Source organism: Podarcis muralis, chromosome 9, assembly GCF_964188315.1.
Source record: "Podarcis muralis chromosome 9, rPodMur119.hap1.1, whole genome shotgun sequence".
NCBI lineage: Eukaryota > Metazoa > Chordata > Lepidosauria > Squamata > Lacertidae > Podarcis > Podarcis muralis.
Window position 1 is genome coordinate 44,785,314 of NC_135663.1, and position 24,151 is coordinate 44,809,464.

Genomic DNA, 24,151 nt, shown 5'->3' on the forward strand with positions numbered 1-24,151 from the left:
GTCCAGTCGCGAATGACTCTGGGGTTGTGGCTCTTATCTCACTTTATTGGCTGGGGGAGCCGGCATACAGCTTCCGGGTTATGTGGCCAGCATGACTAAGTAGCTTCTGGCGAACCAGAGCAGAGCACAGAAACGCCATTTACCTTCCCGCCGGAGCAGTACCTATTTATCTACTTGCACTTTGACAAGCTTTCGAACTGCTCGGTTAGCAGGAGCTGGGACTGAGCAACGGGAGCTCACCCTGTCACGGGGATTCAAACTGCTGACCTTCTGATTGGCAAGCCCTAGGTTTTTTGTCATCACATTCACCATGGTGTCAATAAATTTAATTCTGTACATTTTGAAAACAGAAGGATGGGTTGCCCCCGTTGTTGTTGTTTTTAAAAAGCATGACTGGCATATGTTGTTGCAGGCACGAACTAATCTGTATTTATTTACTAAATAATCCTCAATATTCTCACACATTGTAAGCAGAAATCCTACATGTAATGGGATTCACATACTTCAAGCTTTAATACCTTCTGTGTTCCAACATGACAAAGAAGCATCAACCAGATGTAGATTTTGGAAAGTGTGAGCAGTGCGGTCGCACTGGGCAAAGAGCCGAGGAGGGCGCCTTCTCAAAGCCTGGGAAGAGCTTGCCCAGTTTCAGGAAGGAAGCATGAGGACTCTAACAGGGACCTAGAGTCCTTCTTCTACCTTCCCAAAGCTGGGCAAGTACTTACCAGGGTTTGTTTAAGAGGCAGAAGAGCTATAGGGCTCCCTCAGAGCCCTGCGCCTCCTTCCCAAAGCCACTGTGAGGGCCGGGGGGGGGGGGGCGTCCATAGCTTTGCACCGGGTGGCATATTGCCAAGGTCCCTGTGTGAACATTAGAAGTGGAAAGGATCAGATCAAAGGTCCCTCTAGCACAGCAGACTGCTTCCCACAGTGAGTAACCAGGTGCATCTGATAATCCCACAATGTGATGATGAAGGCCTGAGGAGATTTCACCCCTCCCATACCCAAGAATCTCCTGATGATCTCCTGATGATCTCTGCTGACTCTCCAGAGAGGAGGAGGCGTGTCCTGCTATCTACTTATTCTGCCCAGCACCACATCAGTGTGTGTGAGAGAGAGAGTCAGTCAGTCAGTGTATCGGAGAGAGAGAGTGTGTTAGAGATCCTAGAGATAAGGTTGCTGCTAAGTGCAGCTGCAGACTCTCAGTGTAGCATTGATTTATGCTTAGAACCCATTCAGCTCTGTATATAGTTTTGTATCATAGTTGTAGTTACAGAATAAAAGGAAGATATTCTACAGAGCTGCTCTCCGAGTGGTTTATACTCTGCAAGACTCTGCAAAACTCTGCTGCGCAACGACTGTATTATTGAGACAGTGAATCCGGTGCTCACAACTCTAAGCTGTGAGTCCACAGCACTTTGATCTGTTCCTGTCCAGAAGGTGGTCTCTGGAAGTGCTACCCAGCTCGCCTAGCCCAGTCGGGACTGAAGTGTATGAGTCCAGTTGGTGGCACTGGCTCAAGGGCGATGCTGACAAGGCCATGGTCCTCCCTTATCAGCATAGATTTGGGCATGAACATTGCATCCTGACATCATTAATTTCAGTCCCTTTTCTAATATTTCCTAGCACATAATTTTATTGTTCACAGCACACTAAGAACAACGTTTTGTGGCACCTTACTAATCAAGAAATGTATTGTGGCATAAGCTTTTGTGCTCTAATTCTTCACTTCATCAGATGTGTAGAATATTATTCTTGATGCTGTGTGTGTGTGTGTGTGTGTGTGTGTGTGTGTGTGTGTGTGTGTTAGCAATGAGGGTCAGATGGAAACAGAGAACAAATCATGGTAAAATGTAAATGTGAAACATCCTGATAATAGATTAGCAAATTAGTACCTGTACAGGCTACATATGTTAAAAGGCTTTTCAACAGTTTCGTGTGGGAATTTCCCTTTGAACGCTCCTCTTCATTGTACTGTAAAAGCGCCTTAGGATCAGTGACAGAGTGTACTGGGGGTGAGATTAAATGTTCTGCTAATTTCTGAATATTGCCCTCTTTGACATCAGATGTGTGACAATTTATTCCTTTGTGTCGTGACTGAGTTATGTTGAATAGAGAATACCATTGTTTGGAGAAGACAACATATGTCATAATAGACAATGAATGAACCCTTGAATGACATTATTAGATCCAGTAATGGTGTTGTTTGAGTAGATATGGAGACAGTTTTCTTCTTTGAAAAAATGTTTCTGACAGTTTAAATATAAATAAATTACAGAAACAAACAAAAACAAACTAATATAACTAATCAAGTCTAATCTCTGAAATAGATTTCTGCATAGATATCCAGGAGTCTCCACAGACATCCAGCTCTGGTCTCCCCATTGACAAAGTTTATAAAGGCATAATGTATATTCTCAAAATATTTATTCTCTAGCTTTCCACATCTGCAGTATTTTTTTCTTCTAGCACGACATCTTAAATTTACTGTTTCCATAGTTCTGTTGATACTTGTTTTCCCAACATCCACCTTTGTGCCACTTACCAGACAAGCAGCTACCAATTAAAAAACAGCAGTTTCCTTTGCACTAAATTATATTTTCTCCATTTAACATTTATAACAGCAGTATAGATCCAGAGCTGGCATATGGGTTTCCTGTGGTCTTTGTGTCACTGTTATGTAGCCTGCTGTCACAGGTAAGTAGTCGTTTTTAGTTAGGCGGCTGTTTGTGAGTTAGGCTTCCGAGAGGGATGTAGATCACTGACTATATGATGGAATGGCTTTAGCTGGGAACAAAGGGTGTTCTGTCACCTTTGGTCTTGTTTCTGCGCTTTCATTGATTATTCATGGGCACCGGTCTGGCCTTGTTGATCTGCTTTTTCATTTCAACGAGTGGGTATTGTAGTTTTTAAAATTCCTGAATTAAACCCTTGTTGTGTATGTCTTTGGAAATCCAAGAAAGATGGAACTGTATTGTAGGACTTGGCTGAAGAGAATGGATTTTTGGTGAGTTCTGGGTAGATGCTTGAAACATGCAGATTTTTGAAGCAGTTAGTAGGTAGTGCTTTTAGCCCATGATGTAGTTGCACAATAGAGTTAAGATATTTCGCCTGCTTTGTGGAGTGGTGATGGAGGGGTGAAGGTTGTTCAAGTCCTGGTGGAACTTCTCAAGTTCCTCTTGTCCTTGAGTCCTGATGATAAATGCATGATTCGTGTATCTCAGGCAAAGGTGCTTTTCTGAATACATGCTGAAAAAACATAGTTCTATGTTCTGTATTTTTATCTTGTGAAGAAGCACCCTGATGATATTTGGGTAAAGGGTGGTATATAAATTTAATAAAGAATAATGATAAAAAATTGTTGACCTATTGTGGATCCAGTGCACTGAAGTAGCATGCTCTCCCCAAAGCTGAAGCAATTGCAGGTGAATACAAAGTGGCAGAGTTGGGTGCACCATAGCACCATCAGAGATCATTTCCCCGATGTCTTATAGTCCATCATTAGGCATAAAGAACCTAAACATTCATGATTGCTAGGACACAATTCTCTGAGAGATCATCACAGACTTATCAGTTTGTGTAGTTCCTTGATAATTTAAGGGATTGCACTCAAATGTACTTTTCTTTTAATCTAATCAAGTTTTTCCACTAAACTAATTTGGACTACTGAAGAAATGTTCAGATATTTGTTTATAAACTGTATAAAATTAAAACAGCATACACGCAGTAAAGAAAACTAGAGAAAATCAAACAAATATGAAAGGGGGCTACTACCTCCCCTCCCAATGAGCCATATTCCCCCAGGTTCCCATCTTTCATTTTTTACAAAGAGTTATTTTCTAGCATTTGTTGGCTTTCAAATACAAGACAAAATGTATAGGTACAATTCTTCTCATTTCTGATGAGAAATGACCTTGTTCCGCACTTTCATTGTTTTACCTTTCCCACACCCTGAAACATTCTTGCAGGTGCCCATGTAAACATGAATTAGGGAAAGTTTACCCTAAAATTTTCCAGACAAAAAACATTATCGTTGGATGCTGAGAATACTGTGTAGTGTGAATGCAGAATGAAAGAGGGATTAGGAACAAATACTAGATAATTTAAAGATTTGAGCATGATCTGCAATGGAGGATGTGTGTGTTGACAAATATTTGTTTGTTAATAGACAATATCCCAAGAATCCTAACTTCAGCATTTGCTATTCAAAGCTTTTTTTCATCGTAATGCCTCATAGGCAACAATCTCTATTATTTGCTCAAATTTTTGGAACTATCATTCTTACAATTCATTTGTTATAAATCCTATGATATTCTGACCAAATGCCATGGATTTAGTGAGTCTGAAAGCATGACATGGAAATCCCATAGCAACCTCTATAGTGCTGCAGAAATTATTTTTACAAGACCGATACAGTTCAGTGACATGTATTCAAAGTATTGCACAATTTGCAGAAGTTGCTGATAAACACATACTGTAGCAAGTGAAGGAGAGTAACTACAGTATATCCTACAACAATGCCAAACTCTTACTGAAGCTTTACAATATAATAAAAATAAGCTTTGCCTGGGGTGAACAAAAATATTTGTCCTTAATGTCAGTTTCAAAATTGACAACCCTTCAAAATAACCTTGGGTTTATAAACCAAGATTATGAGGTTTAAACGGATATTTGAAGGCATACATCTTTACCAGGATAGGCAAACAAACCGGAAGCTTGGGTGTGAACTTTAACGTGCAAATTAATTACTGCAGGAAATGATGAGGGGTTTAGGTTAAGAATTTGCTGTTATCTGCCTTGCTTCTGCTTTCAAGCTGTCTTTGTAAGGTGATGAACTAGAAGCTCCCAGATAAGATTTGTGGTCCTCTATGCAGTTCCCAGAATAACCATAATTTCCACATGTTCCCTTCAGTTATATTACTGAACATAATTAGAAGCGATATGACCATGTTGTCCTGCCCTGCCCTGCCCTTTCCTGTGCTTGCATGTAGAGTGGATGCTCGGGTCGTGAACGTGATCCGTGCGGGAGGCACGTTCACAACCTGCAAAGTTCGCAACCCAGAGCACCATGTGTGCGCATGCGAGGGTTGCGATTTGGCGCTTCTGCGCATGCACAAAGCGTGATTTAGTGCTTCTGCACATGCGCAAGTGCCGAAAGCTGGAAGTAACCCGTTCCAGTACTTCCAGGTTCGGCACGGTGCGCAACCCGGAAACCCTGAAGCGTCTGTAACCTGAGGTATGACTGTAGTGTTGATTCCGGTATCCATGCAAGCCATCTATAGTCTTGGGTCAAGGCAGTTAAAGGTTGCATTAATAAACCCTACAAAACTTGTTTGGGCCACTAATTGGAAATGTTTGCTAATCTAGCTAGAAACTGTTTAATCTTATTAGGCTTAATCTTGACATTTCTTCTTTCATCTAGGCATATTTTTTGATTATCTTAAAATTCAAAAGTTTTGCAATTTGCATTTTTTGTTATTTTCGTACAAGCAACCATTAACATAAATATTATTAGTTCCTTAGTTGTCACTATCTCATTTCTTCCTTCCAATTTATTGAAAGAACTAAAGCTGTCCTAGTATATATAGTCTGATATGTAATCATACCACAAAAGTGTGGTACAAAATGACATGACCACCATATTTCCATATATGCACCTTGTTTCTTGTACCATTTCCAACCATTTTGTACCATTTGTATTTTTTATCTTTCCCAGTGACACTGTTGTACTGCATCATCAGTATAATATTATAAAAATTTCCCATACCAATTGTTAATACAGGTTTCTTTGATTGAAAACCCATTATTTTGAATGGCAATTTTACTTGTTTAATTGAATTAAATGATACTGTGATTTCTTGGCATTTATTTTTTGAAATGGGGATGGGTTGTGTGTGTTTTATAGAATTGTATATACAGAACATAATATTTGACAGTAGAATGTTATATAACATATAATGATGGTGGACAAACCCCAGCCATTATTCATACCTGAGAGGAATAAGTATGGCCGTCTGATCCACAAACTGGATTAGTATAAACCACTGGACACTGCTTGCATTTTGATGACAAGGGACCAACTCTCCATTGTTTATGGCCTAAGCCAGCCTCCTTCATACTGAAAGAAAACAAAGCATGTAGCATCGTGAGCAATAAAAACTTTTTTAAAACCTGTGAAAAGACTTTTTTTTTAGTTGACAATTGTGTGAGCATACAAACTGTCTGAATAACATTTCACTGGCTTCATTTAAACTCATTAGATGGTGCAATTTCTCCCACTGCCTCCTTGGACAATTGTAAGACATTTAATTGCACTCAGAGTATCAGCGATATGTCCCACATATGGAGAGAATAAATGTTGCAGTGTCCTAATGAACTACAGTGGTACCTCTGGTTACGAAATTAAATCTGTCTGTTCGTAACCGGAAACCGCTCATAACATGAGGCGCCTCTGCCACACCGCCGGAGTACAACTTCAGCTCACATACCAGAACAAAGTTTGCAACAAGGGGCATCTATTTCTAGGTTAGTGGAGAGCGTAACCCGAAGCATTCGTAAGGGGGACAGTATGTAACATGAGGTACCACTGTACTTTCCCATCACTGCATTCTGTCTATTTAAGATTGGATAGGTCACTACCAGAGAGAGCACAATTTATACACAGATATCCTGGATGGAAAGTCTCAGTGCTTTTTGCAACTTAGGAGGATTCACCAAACAATGTTTAGAAATGGGTGGTCTAGTTTTATTTGGAGCTTCATAAATCCACATATATTTTCATTATGCCATTTTCTTCAGAATTTCAGGCATGTGGGAGTGAATGGGTAAGGAATCTTCTAATTCATATGATTTTTACATACACATAAACATAATTGCAAAACATTTCTGACACGCTAAATGCTCTGGGGGGTTTTTTTGGAGTGGTGGTTAAAAGAGGTGTCAGAGATAGCTAGATAGGGTGCCATAGAGCTCCTGAAGAAAGTTGAACATTCAACCTTGGTTGATAAAGAAGTTCAAAATTGCAAGTGGTGGGCAATTTATAACATCCTCACAAAACCAATAGTACTTAGTATTAATGGGACTAAACCATTAGGAAACTGCATTCCACTCTATAATACTTCAAGATAGTGGACTCTATGGAGCCATTGATAAAAAGAAAGTCTTTTTCCAGAGCCGTAACATATAAAACTGTACAATATAAATCAAACATAAAATAGAAAGTTGTTCTTAGCAGATGGGGGATCATGAAAGAAGTCAAAGTCAAGAAGACACAAAGTCAAGAGTGCACGAGGGAGATATGACACGTGGTGTTGAAAATGTAATTGAAAAATATCATCTAGTGTGTTAAAACCTCTATAACACAAAAGGCAATTTAAGGACTAGGAAATTGAAAAGGACATCTTAAAGGTTAATTATTGAAAGCTACAATTTTATTTTTCCTTGGTAAAAGCCACAGAAGACTGAGATGAAGGAGAGAGACACTAGATTATTATTTATTCAGTGTGCTTTTTGAGATGAATAGGCTTTCAAACAAATAAGAGTCCAATGGGGCGGGGACTGTTTGAACACATTTAACGGGGGGGATTGACCAAGTTGCAGGGCAATTACAGTTTCCTTAATTCATGAAGAATACTTGAATGTAACTGTTAGATTGACAAGTATGTCTTACAAGCCTTTGTTTTATCACACTAAACCATGTCTTGCCAACTCCTGAATTAGCCTTTGTATCCCTCCCTTTAATAGCAGTTTGTTATACAACGAATAGTAGGTAATCATATTTATTTCCAAAGCTTCATCTGGTCGGTTGGTTATAATTTATTTTATTTATGGATGGATGGATGGATGGATGGATGGATGGTGGGTGGGTGGGGGAGGGGGGCGTATCAAATGATAACTAAAGGGGAAATAGCAGGACAGCTGGCATTCTGTTTTTCTGGCCAGCTGGCAATCTTACCTGAACCTCATTACAACAGAGATTTTTTAGGATTCCAAGCTATAGAGGGCACCAAAGAGCTTTCAATAAGTATGAGGCCTTCTTCAACCATGTTGTCTATTTCCTTCTCTGGTTAGCCTACCCTGTCGATATATCAACAACTCCAAAAACCACTGAGATGGAGAATCTAAGCTTCGCACAAATGCAGGAAATGCTTATTATGAAAAAAAACCTGCATATGGTTAGAAGATCATGATCACTGGTAAATGATCAAGTAAAAGGTAAAGGTAAAGGTACCCCTGCCCGTACGGGCCAGTCTTGACAGACTCTAGGGTTGTGCGCCCATCTCACTCAAGAGGCCGGGGGCCAGTGCTGTCCGGAGACACTTCCGGGTCACGTGGCCAGCGTGACATCGCTGCTCTGGCGAGCCAGAGCCACACACGGAACGCCGTTTACCTTCCCGCTAGTAAGCGGTCCCTATTTATCTACTTGCACCCGGGGGTGCTTTCGAACTGCTAGGTTGGCAGGCGCTGGGACCAAACAACGGGAGCGCACCCCGCCGCGGGGATTCGAACCGCTGACCTTTCGATCGGCAAGCCCTAGGCGCTGAGGCTTTTACCCACAGCGCCACCCGCGTCCCTATAATGATCAAGTAGCAGTCACATAAAGGACAGCTTTTCTTGTTTCAGGCCAATTCAGGCAGCATTCTATGCCAATTTCCTGATGTTCTGTTACTTGCTGATAATTTCCACGTTTCATGTTTCACATGACGTAGAAGCCACTTCTGGAAAACTAACTCAATTGTAGCTGAAATTTAGCACTTGTTTCTGTGTTATTTGCTTTCAGTAAAATCCATTTGCAATCCCGTTAACCTGGGAAATAAGTTTTGTATTGTAATATCACATGACAAAAATTAGGGCGGTATTCTGGCATACAGTTCTTTGCCATCAATATACAGCATGGGAACAGTTGTGTAATGCAACAGGTAATGCAGTAGAAAATGAACGTGCTAGCATTATAATCAGGAAAACTTAATATCCAAGTGCAGCCAAAGAAATTCGGATGAAAGAGCAAGACAAGCAAATAGCTACTTCATTGTACCAATTTTGATTACTCATTCACAAACAGTTCTATAAGGGTGTCACTTATTTTACTGAGATGTAGATCGCCTGTCTTAACATCAAGAATCATATATTATCCTAACTGTGGGAGTCATATAGCCATGGTAAAGGCTTGTAATATTGCAGGGTGCCCCCTGACCTCGGCTGACCAGCACTCTGAGCTTTACAATGCATTGGAATGCAGCCATGCGGCTGGACAGAACAAAGGATAATAAAAAGTGATCGGAGGAGAGGAGAAGTCTCAATGAGCTCTCTCTCTTATTATGGAATATTACTCGCTCTCAATGTCTTTATTTTATATTAAAGAAGTGCCACTTGTAATGGCTGGCCCGACAAGTGGTGCCCCGTGTGAGGCAAACTTAAAAGTGTGAGGCTACTTATAGAAAAGAAGCAACTTAAGCAAACAGTCTGAGGCAGACTAAGAGGATTTTTGATCCAAGCAGTGGATATCATCGGCCCCCTTCGTCCGGCAAGGATTGCACAGCGCTGAAGCATCTTGAAAAAAGATCCCAGGGTGAGTCAAATCCCTTTTCTTCTTTTTTTATCTTATTTTAAAGACATGGGCAGCTCTTTGACTTCTCCGCAACAGAAATTTTTAAGAGACTTAAAATTTCTCCTCTCCTCCAACAAATTGGAAGTTCCTGATGGTGATGTGATACAGCTCATTCTGGCTATTGATGAACATTGTCCCTGTTTCCCTTTGAATGGAACATGGGAAATAAAACATTGGGACAAGATTGGTGAACATTTTCATGGGCTCCCCAGCAGTAGTGCTCGGATTTTAAATGCTTGGTGTAAAATTCGATATGCTATGGGCTCTTTATCACCAAAAAATATCTCCATGGCTGCATTGCCAACACAACCTCCAGCTTCTTTAACTCAGCCTGCTGTCCTGCCATGTGTTCCAGCACTTGCTTTGCCAGCACCCCCAGACCCCAAACCTCCAGACTACAGTTCCTCACCAGAGGACCCAATCCTGCAAAAATACCATGGTCTGGCTGGGAATGACCCTGCTCTTTCAGCAGCACAACCAGCTACCCCTTTTCAACATGCAGTCCTTGCCTGCTCCTTATCTCAGGATACCATGGCATTCCCTGGTGCTCCAGCAGGAACTCAAGCCCAGCACCAACCTTTTGACTTTAAAATCTTGAAAGAGCTGCAATTGTCAGTAAGGACAAATGGACTGCAAGCTCCATTTAAACAAGCAAGAGGGAATAATCCTAATCTTACCCTCGCAGATGTGATGGCTGCTATGATGGGGCATGGCCCCCTTGCTCAGGCTTCAGTACAAGCCACACTGCTGCAGATCTTATTGAGGGATACTGCTCTTGCTGCTCAACAAGCAATGAGAAAAATCCCGGAACCCACCAGTATCCAGTCTAGGTGGGGTTCAATCAGACAAGAACGGTGGCCTCCACCAAAAGAAAAATCCGCAGCACCAGCTTGTTTCTGAACAGCTTATTTCTGAACAATTGACTTTCGGCCACATTGAACCATCTTCATCCCACTGGCACCAGCAGACAGGAACGGTTTGCTTTTACATTGCCAGTATATAACAATCTCAACCCACCAGCGATGTCAGTGGATTGTCCTGCCTCACAGCATGCGGAACTCCCCTACACTTTGTCAGCATTTTATGGATGAAGCATCGAAACCTTTTCGCATGCGCCACCTAGAGGTGCTGAACAACAGCTGCATCTGACAGTATTTGCTACACCATTGTTGCCAACAGGAATTTTATATGCTCAGACATTGTGATCAAAGGACGTTCACGTGCTATAGCTTTGAGCGGTTTTGATGTTGCATCAATTTATTTACCTTTTTCACAGACTGAACAGCAGCATTTATTGATCACAAATGCTGCCGTGCAAATTGCTTTGGCTGATTTTATAGGTGTCATCATTTTTAACCCTCCAAAGGATGACCGTTTGACATTTCTGACACAGGTCACCTATGTTTTGGCTATCCCCTTGTCTCTCACACCTCTCCCCTCTGCACTAACCCTCTTCACGGATGGAACGAAAAGTAGGGGGGTGGTGACGTGGGAGGAGGGAGGAAAATGGAAATGTTATTTACCCCTCCACAGTCTTCTGCCCAGCTTGCCTTTCAATCCTTTCCTACTCAACCTTTCAATCTTATTGTGGATACTCAGTATGTATATCGCCTTTTTGCTATTTTACCAGTATCTTATATATCTCCTTCCTTGGATTCTGACTTGTTTTCCTTGTTTCTTGCCCTGCAAGCTTTACTTCAGCACAGAGAGTTCCCTTATTATGTTGCACATCTTCGCTCCCACACATCACACCCAGGGTATTTAGCAGAAGGCAATGCACGAGCAGATGCAGCATTGAGGGACATTTCTGCCTTTTCTCTCTTTTCTGATCCTGTACTATGTCATAACACCTTTCATCTCCCTGCGAAAGCATTGGCTAAGCAGTTTTCTATTCCTTTGGCCCAAGCTAGGGATATTGTGTCCCAAGGTGCTTCCTGTTCCCAAGGATGGCGTGCGGCCATGGCGAGCATCTTCAACCGTGGAAGCGCCTTCCTAACCATTTGCCTTGCCATCCTTTCCTGCACCGTTATACAAGGAAGAGGAGCAGACGATCCAGTCCAGTTGAAACCACCGTAATTCACCTTATCAGCTGGCAAGCCGCTGTCATCAGAATCCTACTCTGGCTGGCAGCATCCACGGCTCAGCCACTCTCAAACTAGAAGAACAGTGTTGTTGAATAAGACTTTTAGGGGTGAAAATTATCATAACATATGGAGGGATAATATTTTTGTACAAGATATGATTAAGTTTACTAGTTTATTGCATGCTTCTAAATGTTGGTTATGTATGCACATGCCGCCCTTTGCCAGTCATTCAGGCATAATGCTTCATGGTGTGCCTGTCAATGGATCTTTTCAATTTACTAATAGCATATCCCCTAAGCAAACCTTTTGGCCTCCAGTACAATTGACCCTCCATGAGCCTGCCCCCATTTGTTTTCAAATTAGAGAGGGGAAAGAATCATGGGGCATATATCCAAACTGTCAATATACTTTGAAATTCATGTTTAATAGCTCTTGTTCTCTTACAGCGATACCAGTGCATGGTTATAAACCAGAAAGGAAGCCTACCATGCAGCTTGGAATCAGAATTCTTATATTCTTGGCTTCCGGATGGAAGTTGGCTTCGACATTTATTGATTATAGTGATTATTATAGTAGTTATTTGCATTATTTTGTGTTGCTATATACAATGCATTCCTTCTTTAATTTCTGTATGTACTGCATGGTTCTCCAGTCCGCGGCCCACTTCCGGTCTCACAAGAGTCGCTTATCGCGCTCGACATAACCATATATATGGCTCTGATTAAAATATAAAGAAAGAGGGCATGTGGGAGTCATATAGCCATGGTAAAGGCTTGTAATATTGCAGGGTGCCCCCTGACCTCGGCTGACCAGCACTCTGAGCTTTACAATGCATTGGAATGCAGCCATGCGGCTGGACAGAACAAAGGATAATAAAAAGTGATCGGAGGAGAGGAGAAGTCTCAATGAGCTCTCTCTCTTATTATGGAATATTACTCGCTCTCAATGTCTTTATTTTATATTAAAGAAGTGCCACTTGTAATGGCTGGCCCGACACCTAACATTTCCCATATATCTCAGCCATTGATGGATTACTAGCTTGGTCATAATCATATCATAGGACCATGGAATTGTAGAGTTGGGACCCAAAGGGCTGGGGCAGTCTAGTCCAACCTACAGCATTGCAGGAATTACTGCTAAATAATCACTCAGAGATGGCTACCCAACCTCTGTTTAAAAAACTTCCACGAAGTCCACCACCTTCTAAGGTAGCTTGTTCCATCGTCAAACAACTGTTACAATCAGAAAGAGCTTTTAATTTTTAGTTGGACTCTCCTTTTTTGCAATTTGAATCCATTGGTTTGGGTCGTATCCTGTGGGGCAGCACAATGCAAGCTTGCTCCATCTTCCATGTGACAGCCCTTTAGATATTTGAAGACTGCGCTGTGGGTTAAACCACAGAGCCTAGGACTTGCCAATCAGAAGGTCAGCGGTTCGAATCCCCGCGATGACGGGGTGAGCTCCTGTTGCTCGGTCCCTGCTCCTGCCAACCTAGCAGTTCGAAAGCACGTCAAAGTGCAAGTAGATAAATAGGTACCGCTCCGGCGGGAAGGTAAATGGTGTTTCCGTGCGCTGCTCTGGTTTGCCAGAAGCGGCTTAGTCATGCTGGCCACCTGACCCGGAAGCTGTACGCCGGCTCCCTTGGCCAATAAAGCAAGATGGGCACCGCAACCCCAGAGTCGGCCATGACTGGACCTAATGGTCAGGTGCCCCTTTACCTTTACCTTTATCATATCACCTCTCCAGGATGCAGCCTTCTGATGAAGTAACATGTGGAGAGAATTCACCTCCCGACACAGGAATAGCCACTTATTTCCAACAGCAATGGAAGTGTTAAGTTGGGACTTGGCTGGGCCTGGGGGGCAGGGGCGGGGGACAAAAGTACTTTTGAGAAAATCCTGGGTAGATCAACGGTTCCAGCAAAGGGTGGAGAATTTACTTTTAAACACGTTCTAAGACAATAAATGGCAGGAATGACTTAAGGACCACAAAGACATCTGATCATGTGCAGTGAGTGCAAACCAAGCAGACATAGCCACCACACACACATGCACATACAAACACAGGCCTCACATGCCAAACCTGTGATGACACCATTCACACTGCATGCCTGGCAAACCAATGTAAAGGCCACAGAGTGTCAGGTTCTAGAGTAGTGAGCTGCCCCTTTAAGGATCTGCAGTCTTCAACAATGGGACAGGGCTTTGGGGGAGACAAGCTCAGGAAGTATAAATGAGCTCAGATAGGGGCAAAATCTTTAAACCATTTCTTGAACTTCAAGTGGACATACACTTCTTGACTGTTAGCCTTCTCCTTCTCTAATCTAGACCATTGAGTAACCTGCCTCTTCCAGCATCCACAAGATATGATTCTCATCAGGACTAGATACTGGGAGATCTGTATAACCATCACAATGCAACAGAGGTTTTCAACTTGGGATGACTTGGAGCATTGGTTTTCAACCTTTTTGGATCCACAATGCCCTTGGTCAACTACATTCTTTCTGTGGCACTCCTGTGGGGCTTAGGAGCCCAGTTATGTCACCCCTTGCCTGCAGAGCTGGAAGCTCCTCACCCCTTTTCAAACCCTCCCTTGTGGAGTGTTCCCTCAGCCTCCTCCCCATTCCCCTCTCCTTGGGAGTATTCTGGGCAGCCGCAGCTGCCACCCCTGGTCTCTGATCTGCCCCTCTTGTGCCAAAGAGAGGTGCCTTCTCACGCTGCCTCACAGGGGCCTGGGAAGCACCCCCTGGCCAGCACCAGAGTACCATTCACCTGCAGAGCTTTTGGGAGGCAGAGATGCAAGAGGGCATCAGAGGAAGGGAGGGAAGAAAAGGACAGAGGCCAGTGTTGTCCACAGTACCCCAACCATCATTCAATGCACCCTAGGGTGCCATGGCACACTGGTTGAAAACCACTGCAATACACCTTTCAGCAATACATGCAGACTTGGGCTCTTCAAAGAGAACTTTAGAGAAGGCTGAACCAATTATATATTTGGTCAATTTTGCTGCTAATAATCTAGATTTCCTTGACCACTGTTCTCTGCTCTGGCAACAATTTTTTTAATTACTGTTTTTCATTATGTTTACTATTATTTATGTGTTGTTTTTGTTCAGTAAAGTGAACTCAAAGCCACTTACAAAAAAGAACAACACATTACTAACAAGTGTGAAAACAAGATTAAAGGTAAGCTAAAGTGCACAACTAATATGTACAGGATGAGTCTTTTAAAAAAGGCCCAGTGGAACATGTGTACTCTGTATCCATGGGGCCTCTTTTAAAGGACTTACCCTGTATAAAATAGCAGATCCAACTCAACATAACCTTGTTAATATTCTTTTGCTTATTTCATGGTGTTCCCCACTCTATGTCTCATAGTAGAAAAAAATGTGGGGTAGAAGCTTTGTCTCAAAATATTAAATTAAAGTGTTGAAATACCGTTGTTTACCACCACTGCATGAACACATATTTGAATCCCAACTTTTTAAAAGTACACTCACTGACACTTCACACTTGAGTCTTATCTTGGCTCCTTGAAGTAGGTGGTCAAGGTGAGAAATCATAGAAGTTAAGATAGCCACAGCAGCCAGCCAAAATTTGCTTCAGTCAATGGTGATCCTCTGTTGAAAGCACTTCCATGTGCCACCAGTGTAGCCTTACAGAGCTTACAAACAGTTCTTGCAAGCTCCCACAACCTAAAAGTTGGCAATCTCAGTTCTCTCATGCAATCCTGCCCATTTTCCATTAGTATCAGTGAAAATCATTAATGAAAAAAGCACAAAAATAATTCCCCCATGGGGTCCTATTTTCCTTTTGATGCTTCACTTCCATCATCCACATGCAAGCCTATAAAAGAATAGAGCTAGTTACCCTCTCTGTCCCCTATTGTGGCTACACAACCAGTTATACTTATCCAAGAACTGTATTTTGTTCCCTAAAGAATAGCTAGAACTAGCAATCCCATACATTAATTGTGATATTGTGTTTTTTTAATAAATAAATAAAAAAATAAGCTGCTGCACTATATAGAGTCTCCAGTACATTCACAGATCTTTTTGCCTTTTACTTCTTCCAACTGCTTTCTTGTCAAGCAAAATTAAAGCACAGCAGAGCAAATCCCGTGGGTTGGTTTTTTGTTTTGCTTTTTGAAGGGGGGTACTTTGCAGGGTAGTGTAAGAATCATCACAATTGCACAGTTCCACAGTAATTGGACTAATCAAAGCTATATAATGTTACCATTGTGAATAAAGTAGTCCTGCTCATTAGCCCATTACAAAAGAATTACTGTAAATTCAAGCCTACGTGCAGCATCACTTCCTGTGCAAACAAACATAGATAATGCAACAAGCTTGAAACTTTTCCAAGCTGGCAGACTGGCAGCGCAAATTATGCAGAGAAACAGAAAGCTTTCACTAGATTCAATAGAGCTTGGAGCGTAAGAATGATTAAATGTTTCTGTACACAAGTACACATCACAATAATGAATCAGACTAAAAAATTCCAAGAAGGGGCTCAACTGCACCAGCTGGGCTTCTTCAGAGAGCAGGGTTATAATGCAAAATGATGACATTCTAAATAGCCTCATTTCCAACTTCTGTGCAATCTGTCTAAGACATGCCTTTAAAAGAAAGGAAGGAAGAGAGGACTACAATTCAAAAAGCAATAGTGTTATCATATAACTGGAAATGGTCAAAGACAGGGAAACCCATCCTTGTTTCTTTATTTAGTTTAAGGGAATCATAACATGACCCATTTTTCAGTATATCCTAATTTGATTACCTTGAGAAAGAGATGGTCTGCATTTTAAGACTGAAGGTACGAATGAGATTTTTTTTAAAATAAAAAAACCTAGCTACAATCTGTACAGTGGTACCTCGGGTTAAGAACTTAATTCATTCTGGAGGTCCGTTCCTAACCTGAAACTGTTCTTAACCTGAGGTACCACTTTAGCTAATGGGGGCTCCCGCTGCCGCCGCACAACCGCCGCACGATTTCTATTCTCATCCTGAAGCAAAGTTCTTAACCCGAGGTACTATTTCTGGGTTAGCGGAGTCTGTAACCTGAAGCGTCTGTAACCCGAGGTACCACTGTACAACTACATCACACATTTTAGGGGAAATGTTCACGCACAAAGTAATTGTGTGAGGATTTAACCCACATTCCTTCCCACATGCTTAAGCCAACTAAGTTCAAAGACTGGCTGCAGAATGGCAGACAGAATCAGGGTCCCTAAAAAAATAAAAAATAAAGGTCAGGGAGGGTCACATAACCCTGAGACTTAGTATTTCATTAGTAGTTGCATTATTTCTTCATTTCCTCATACACTGGCCTGATTTCAAACAGGAACAACAAAGTATTTAAAAACAGTCTGCCCACAAGAACAGTTCTGCTATTATGTTCTGATTTGCACATGGCAGCTTAAGAGGATCAAGAAACGACACAGTGGCATATCAGACATTCTTACTTTGGCTAATCTGCTGCAGTACTGGGGGAAAAAGCAGGAAGGTAACTACGGACATTCATTATCAATAATTCCTCCAAAACAATCATTCAAATCTCTTTGAAGTATTGTTTAAAATGATTGAACTTAATTCATTTATGAAATGGGTACAATTTCATGCCTTAAAGAATTTACTGTTGGCACTTCCCAAGCTTCTGAGGGGAAATGTGTTCTATAACTAGTGAGATACAACAGGAAAGGTTCTCTTCTACATCTCCATATAATATACAGCTCCCTGAGGGGGAACCTGAAGATGACCCTACCAGCAGCAGCAGCATTTCTTAATAACCAAGGGAATTAAGAAAATCATGAAAATGGTATAAGACCAAATTGGACAGTATGGGCTCAGAGTGAGCCTAGTCTTTAATAATTATCAGACTCGAGAATCTTGTCATTTGAGAAACTTGAGTGGGATCAGATGAAACAAGTTCCTTCTAGCAGAATGAACAGAATCTGAAAGGACTTAATGTATTTTCACATTCAATTTGTATTTCCTATAGAGAAAAACGTACAGCATGTTCCAAACACATTTGGAGAGATAGGCCATATATAAGCTAAGGACAGAAGTCTTCAAGCTAAGGAGGCAAACCGGAGTGCATGGTGTCAAAGGAGAGCAGATATATATTGGGAACAATGGAAACCTGATGGAACTGAGAAAGCCAAAAGGACTAGTTTCTGCTGGCTACTACAGGTTAGGGTTCCACCTGCCTGCCATTGGGGCAGGAGTGCTCCCCTAGCCAGTGACAGATCTATGCACAGCTGGATCTGTCTCATCCAAGCCCCTTGCAGCATGGCAGGTTGGGGGCTTCAATTGCCCTGTTGATCTATTATCAAATTAAACTATAGTTTACGTGAATTTACACAATGAATCTGAGGTCTTCCCCTATTTTATATTTTTAATGGAAGGGAGATGACTAGACAGGAATGATCCCATCCATATCAGTCAACTAACTCTTTTCCGAGTCGTTTTTTCTCTGAGAAACACACCTACAAGATACAAAATCCAGAAGATGGTGAGACTTGTATACTGATTTCACATATACACACACATGCTTAAAGCATTTGGTTAGAGTGTTTGCTACCTTTGCAATTAGTTATATTCTCTTCTAATTGCTTCCCTGGCATATCATATGAGACCTTGCTCTAGTTCTATTATAAATTCATTCGATGTTTTTGTATATAAATACATTTAAACAGCACAATTTATGGCAATTTAATTAAATTGCTGTTCGGACATAACAGATATAACACTTCAGTTGAGGAAAAGAGGAAGATAGTTTTGCATACCTTGCTCAAATATAATATTAAAACATCCAAACCTATTATCTTGGGAGAATAATTTTGATAGTTCCACCAGTAAATTTATGACATATTTTGCATTACATAACAGAATGAACCTTGTTTAAGTAGAAGAATAATTAGGCTACTAGCTGAAAAACCTGGTTTTGCCATGCAAGTCACTAAAACAAGATGCCTGGAAATCTATCAAGAAAGATCAGAACCTATTGCCTATGTTAAGTTAAGGGCAGAATAACCATGCCACCATCCCAGTTGATGGCCAAACAGGTAATGGTATGAAACATTCCAAAATTAAATACAGTGGATGCTCGGGTTGCGAACGTGATCCGTGTGGGAAGCATGTTCGCAACCCGCAGCGCCGCATCTGCGCATGCGCAGGTTGCGATTTAGTGCTTCTGTGCATGCGCAAGCGCCAAAACCCAGAAGTATCCTGTTCCAGTACTTCCGGGTTCAGTGCTGTGCACAACCCGAAATCGCACAACCAGAAGCGTCTGTAACCCAAAGTATGACTGTATTATTCTATATATAGACATAGTTAATCCTGATTCAGTAGCTCTTCCTTCTTAGCTTCTAAGTTCCAGTACTTGAAGAACATGTTGAAATTCTGACAACACAAATTAATAAAAATTAATTTTCACAGACCATTAACACCCTGTATGTGTGGGGAGTTAAAGTTTACCATGAACTTCTGTTAATCTTAATATATACTTCAATGGAAACCACAGAAGTGGAATCTCTTACAGAGCCAATAGACTAGATTCAGAACAAGTTAGTTATGTTTTAAAGGTAAAGGGACCCCAGACCATTAGGTCCAGTCATGGATGACTCTAGGGTTGCGGCGCTTATCTCGCTTTACTGGCAGAGGGAGCTGGCGTACAGCTTCTGGATCATGTGGCCAGCATGACTAAGCAGTTTCTGGCGAGTCAGAGCAGCACACGGAAACACCATTTGCCTTCCTGCCAGAGCGGTACCTATTTATCTACTTGCACTTTGATGTGCTTTCAAACTGCTAGGTGGGCAAGAGCAGGGACCGAAAAATGGGAGCTCACCCCATCATGGGGATTCGAACTGCTGACCTTCTGATTGGCTGTGTTTATGTTTTAGTTTCACTCAAATCAATGGTACAAATTAATTGTATTAGTTGATGCTTAAAACTAACTTAAATCCCATTGATTGTAATCAGAATAAAAGCATAACTAATCTACTCTGGATCCAAGGCAATGTCTATTTAGTTCTTTCATTTTAAAATTAGAAGGGAGCTTATAAACTTCTGGTTGCATAACAATTCCACTGATTAACAAACAATAAAATATTGTCCAGATTCTTGGAAATAATTTGAAAAATGTCCACGTATAACAAGGTATCATAATCAAAGAAGTTTAATTTTGGTAGAGAACACTTGAATCAGATTCATTAATTAAACTGTAGTAACAACCAGAGAAAATAACATCAAATACAACCCATCTAGCAGCATCTCCATTCTATTTCTTTTGCCCTCAAGGCCAGCTCCCAGATGGAGAGGTATCCTAGGTAAGTGAGAAAATCTATGAACTATGGCAACACACACACCACTGACTCTCCAGTCTGCAGTTGTGCTGCATTAAGTGCCCATGTGGGCAAAGGTGGAAAAGACCCTGGCTACACATGTGTCAGTGATATCTGGCTGCTCTGTAGAGTTTCACCACTTCCTGTGTTCTCTTCCTCTACCTTTCCTCCCCCTTCACCATTCTACCATCCACTGAGGCAATTTCCTCAGGGAGAGTAAGAGGTCAGCCTGCTTCTCCAAACCTTGACTTGCCTGAGGTTCTGCCTACTTGACAGGAGTGCAGGCCCTGTGGAAATATAAGGGAACACTTCTCTTCTTCTCAAGGTAGAAACTGATCCCAAAGTGAAAAGAGAAAAGGGGCACCCAAACTTTGCCAACCTGTTCACCTTCATTTTACAATGTAAATTCCTACACACAGGCCATCAGAATAATTATTTTAAATACTAGCCCTAGCATAAAATCAAGTTCAATTCAATTTCCAGAAAATGAAAGCCATCACTTGCAAATCTATTTCTTCAAGCAGCTTAACTCAGAAATTGCCTTCCTTGTAAAGCTGATCTTACAGATTTAAAAATCTTCAATGACATATGGCTCTCAGATCTGCAACTTTCAAAACTTTGATCCCTTAGAAACATTCCAGACCAAGTTTTATCGTTCCCTACTAGGGATCCCCTCTTGCGTGTCTAATATAGCTGTCCGCTTAGAGCTCGGTCAAATCCCTGTTAGCGCTCGGATATGGATCTTGAAGATCCATTATTGGTTAAAACTCATTTTTTCCCCTGTAGGGTCAGCACCCTTAACCCTATTGGATTCCTATCAATCCAAATGGAAATCTACACTGTACAAAAAGTTTAAAGGTTTGGGGTTCTCGCCACAGGCACTGATAGCTGTCGGCTATGAGAAAGCCTGAGTAACAATTCGCCAATGAATCTGGGATGGATGTAGAGCTTCAGCATCATGTGAGCGAGATGAATAAGCATCCAGCAATCAAAGATAATGGGAGAGGGTTTACCCCAGCGACATATTTGTCAAAATTACAAATACCTAAGGTAAATATAGACGGTCGTTTACCCTCGCTAGATTCAACGTACTGCTGTCTGCCTTGTTGCAGGGCAGATACGCGGGTAAACCATATGTGGAATGAGTTTGCCCCGGCGGCGTGATAGAGGTGGAAACTGTCTCTCACGTCCTGATACGATGCCGTTTTTACAGGGATATACGCTCAGTTTTTATCACCCGTTATACAGAAAATTCCAAGTGGGCCCAAACCTTTAAAATTTCTGATAGAGGACAATGATCCAGAGATCACCTTAAAGGTGGCCAAATTTTGCGTGGTTGCCATAAAACTTAGGGAGCTGTGCTATTATAAAGACTAGGGCCTTAGAAGCAAATTATAGATAATATTGTAGAGATTAAGACTTAAACCATATTTTAACTGCTGCCATAATTGTATTGTTTATCATTATATTGATTGTTAATTTAAATTTAATTTTATTGTGTTTTTGATTTGTTTAGTATGGTATGTGAGTCTGGTCTGGGACCGTAATAAATTCAATTCAATTCAAAACTCTTCAATGTTCTTTAAACTTAATACTTTCTGTGCATAATCATATTTTCTCAGAGTTCACATCGCAGCAATTTTAAGCAAGCTACCTATGTGTTCTGATCCACACCATATAGTCCTTTGGTACCGCACAAACACATTATTCCATTACAGAATCTTTTTGGTATGAATGCATATAACACAAATCCTTCTGGACTGCACTCTGTGTTCAGTATTCAATGAATATCTGAAAACCTTTAGATATCCTATAAATAGCTTACAGTGAAATCCTATGCAACATTTACTCAGCACTTAAGGACTCAGTAACAAAAGTCAAAAAACAGCGTTTTTAATGCATTATAAACATGCAACACCAGATGGTCCTGTGGAGCTCAAATCTTTTCTATGCGATATTAGATAGCATTTTTTCTTTTAATTTATGACTTGTTTATAGTGGTTTTTCCCCTATGTGTAGATCCATCCAAAGACTCAGCAAGTGCACTCTTCGTTTCTCCCAACCCAACTTTCCTTCCCATTACTAACAAAACAGTCTCATCCTCAAACAATTAGGGGAGCATCTGTTCCCTATGAATTCACTTTCAGTACATTAAGCATTTGGTGACAAAGGGTCAGACTGTCATAGGCAAACCAATAAATCAATGCTTACTTTATGTTTCTTTTTCTGTGCTAATTTATTTTGTTGCTGATGCTACTAAAAGGCAAAAAGAAGGGGGGTGAGAGAGAGAGAGAATATTAATTTGTTACTGGGGGTCCACCCATTATCCAAACTAAAAAATGTATCCTTCCTTGTTCTCTAGCCCATAAATTGTTCCACAGAAAATCAAACTATATGAACCTATCAAACATCTCATTAGGTGAATTTTTCATATCACTCCAACTCCAAGACTACTTATCTCAACATAGGTACTTATCTCAACACATTTACTGCCTTCCTGATATGATTTCTTAAAACGAATTACTCAAGAGATAAAGTTTGTTTGTTTTTATCAAGCATCTTCCAAAGCACTATGCTTTAAGTGAAGTCTCGAAAAAGAAAATACTAACGTGAAACAATGTCACTCACAGAGGGACTTCAGTCTTGAAGATGCAGTGCCAAAGAACAGCTTGAATAAGTGATATTGTTCTGTGTATTGTGTATAATGGAGCCACTACTGCAGCTCTATAGCACTTCAGAATTTTTCCAGCCTTCTGTCACATCATCCATCACAGACAAGGGTAACCAAATACCATGCTTCAGGGCACAGAGCTGATCACCCCTGAAAGCTGAAAGGGAAATGTTTTCCCCCGTGTTACTACAGCACACAAATCAGGAATAGCTTAGGGAGGAAATTGGGGGAAGCACCATAAAAACAAAATTAATGGATTTTCACCCCATTCTGTCTACATTCCCCCCTTACCAGGCCTTATAGCTAGCGCTTTTTTCCCCTGGGGAAATGCAGGGGTACGCATACCCCTAAACATTTTGTGAATCTAACTTTGGCCTGGTTGAGGGGCAGTATTTTAATATGTGTAGGAAAATGAGAATACCCCTAAACAATTGTTTTAGGGAGGAAAAGAACTCCTTAGCTATAGCTATATATCCAAAGCTAAGGTCAATAGGATAAATGAAGCAGATCCAATAGCCTATTTTAAAGCAATTCTCGGTGCTTTCTGGAATATTATTAATTCTTTCAGTTTCAAAATTAAGAAGTGCAATAAATGAAGATAAGATTTAAAAGTTTTCAGCTTTCTGGGATTTATGTAGTGCGGCAATCATTTATAAAAGATAAAAGATATACAGTCGGGGCTCTCTCGCACTCCCCCTTCACGATTCTGATTCATTACAATGCCACATGTACATTGAATCAGAAGGCTGCTATTAATGTCAAAAGGGTAGCAAGGTCAGTTTGATAAGATATATGTGGCATGCCCTATTTTTAGAATTTGCTACATCTGTTGGTGGGTTTGATCTCAAAGGCATTTGTAAATAACAGGTAAGCTGAGAAAAATTACTGATATTTGAAGCAAAAAAAATATCTTTACAACAAGAAGCAATTCAGTTTGTGTTGATATGAGATTATAGGTGGCTACAGATAATGGTGCTATTCACATGATGACTGCAAATAAAACATAATGGCCTGTTCTTTGAAGTAGTACTTGTCAATGGGAAGAAACCTAACCTGTGATAGGATTCTCTAAAATCTATCCGTTAAATATCATGAAAGGATTAACCAAAGCTGAACTTCATTGCTCAGCCTTGCATTGCTAAATACATTGCATTGCTACATTGGCTCCCAGTACGTTTCCAAGCACAATTCAAAGTGTTGGTGCTGACTTTTAAAGCCCTAAATGGCCTTGGTCCAGTATACCTGAGAGAGCATCTCCACTCCCATCGTTCTGCCCGGACACTGAGGTCCAGTGCCAAGGGCCTTCTGGTGGCTCCCTCGCTGAGAGAAGCCAAGTTACAGGGAACCAGGCAGAAGGCCTTCTCAGTAGTGGCACCCGCCCTGTGGAACGCCCTCCCACCAGATGTCAAAGAGAAAAACAACTACCAGACTTTTAGAATACATCTGTTT

The 24,151-nt window shown here is 41.1% G+C and overlaps 1 protein-coding gene across 2 annotated transcripts in view; it reads right to left on the reverse strand.

The window, feature by feature from the left end:
- SPOCK3 (SPARC (osteonectin), cwcv and kazal like domains proteoglycan 3) overlaps positions 1–24,151 on the reverse strand; it is a 110,268-nt gene that overhangs the window by 34,268 nt on the left and 51,849 nt on the right. For both annotated transcript variants that reach the window (XM_028745306.2, XM_077934151.1), the window contains one exon: positions 5,989–6,115. In XM_028745306.2, the coding sequence (XP_028601139.2) occupies positions 5,989–6,115 (127 nt within the window). The remainder of the gene's footprint in view (positions 1–5,988; positions 6,116–24,151) is intronic.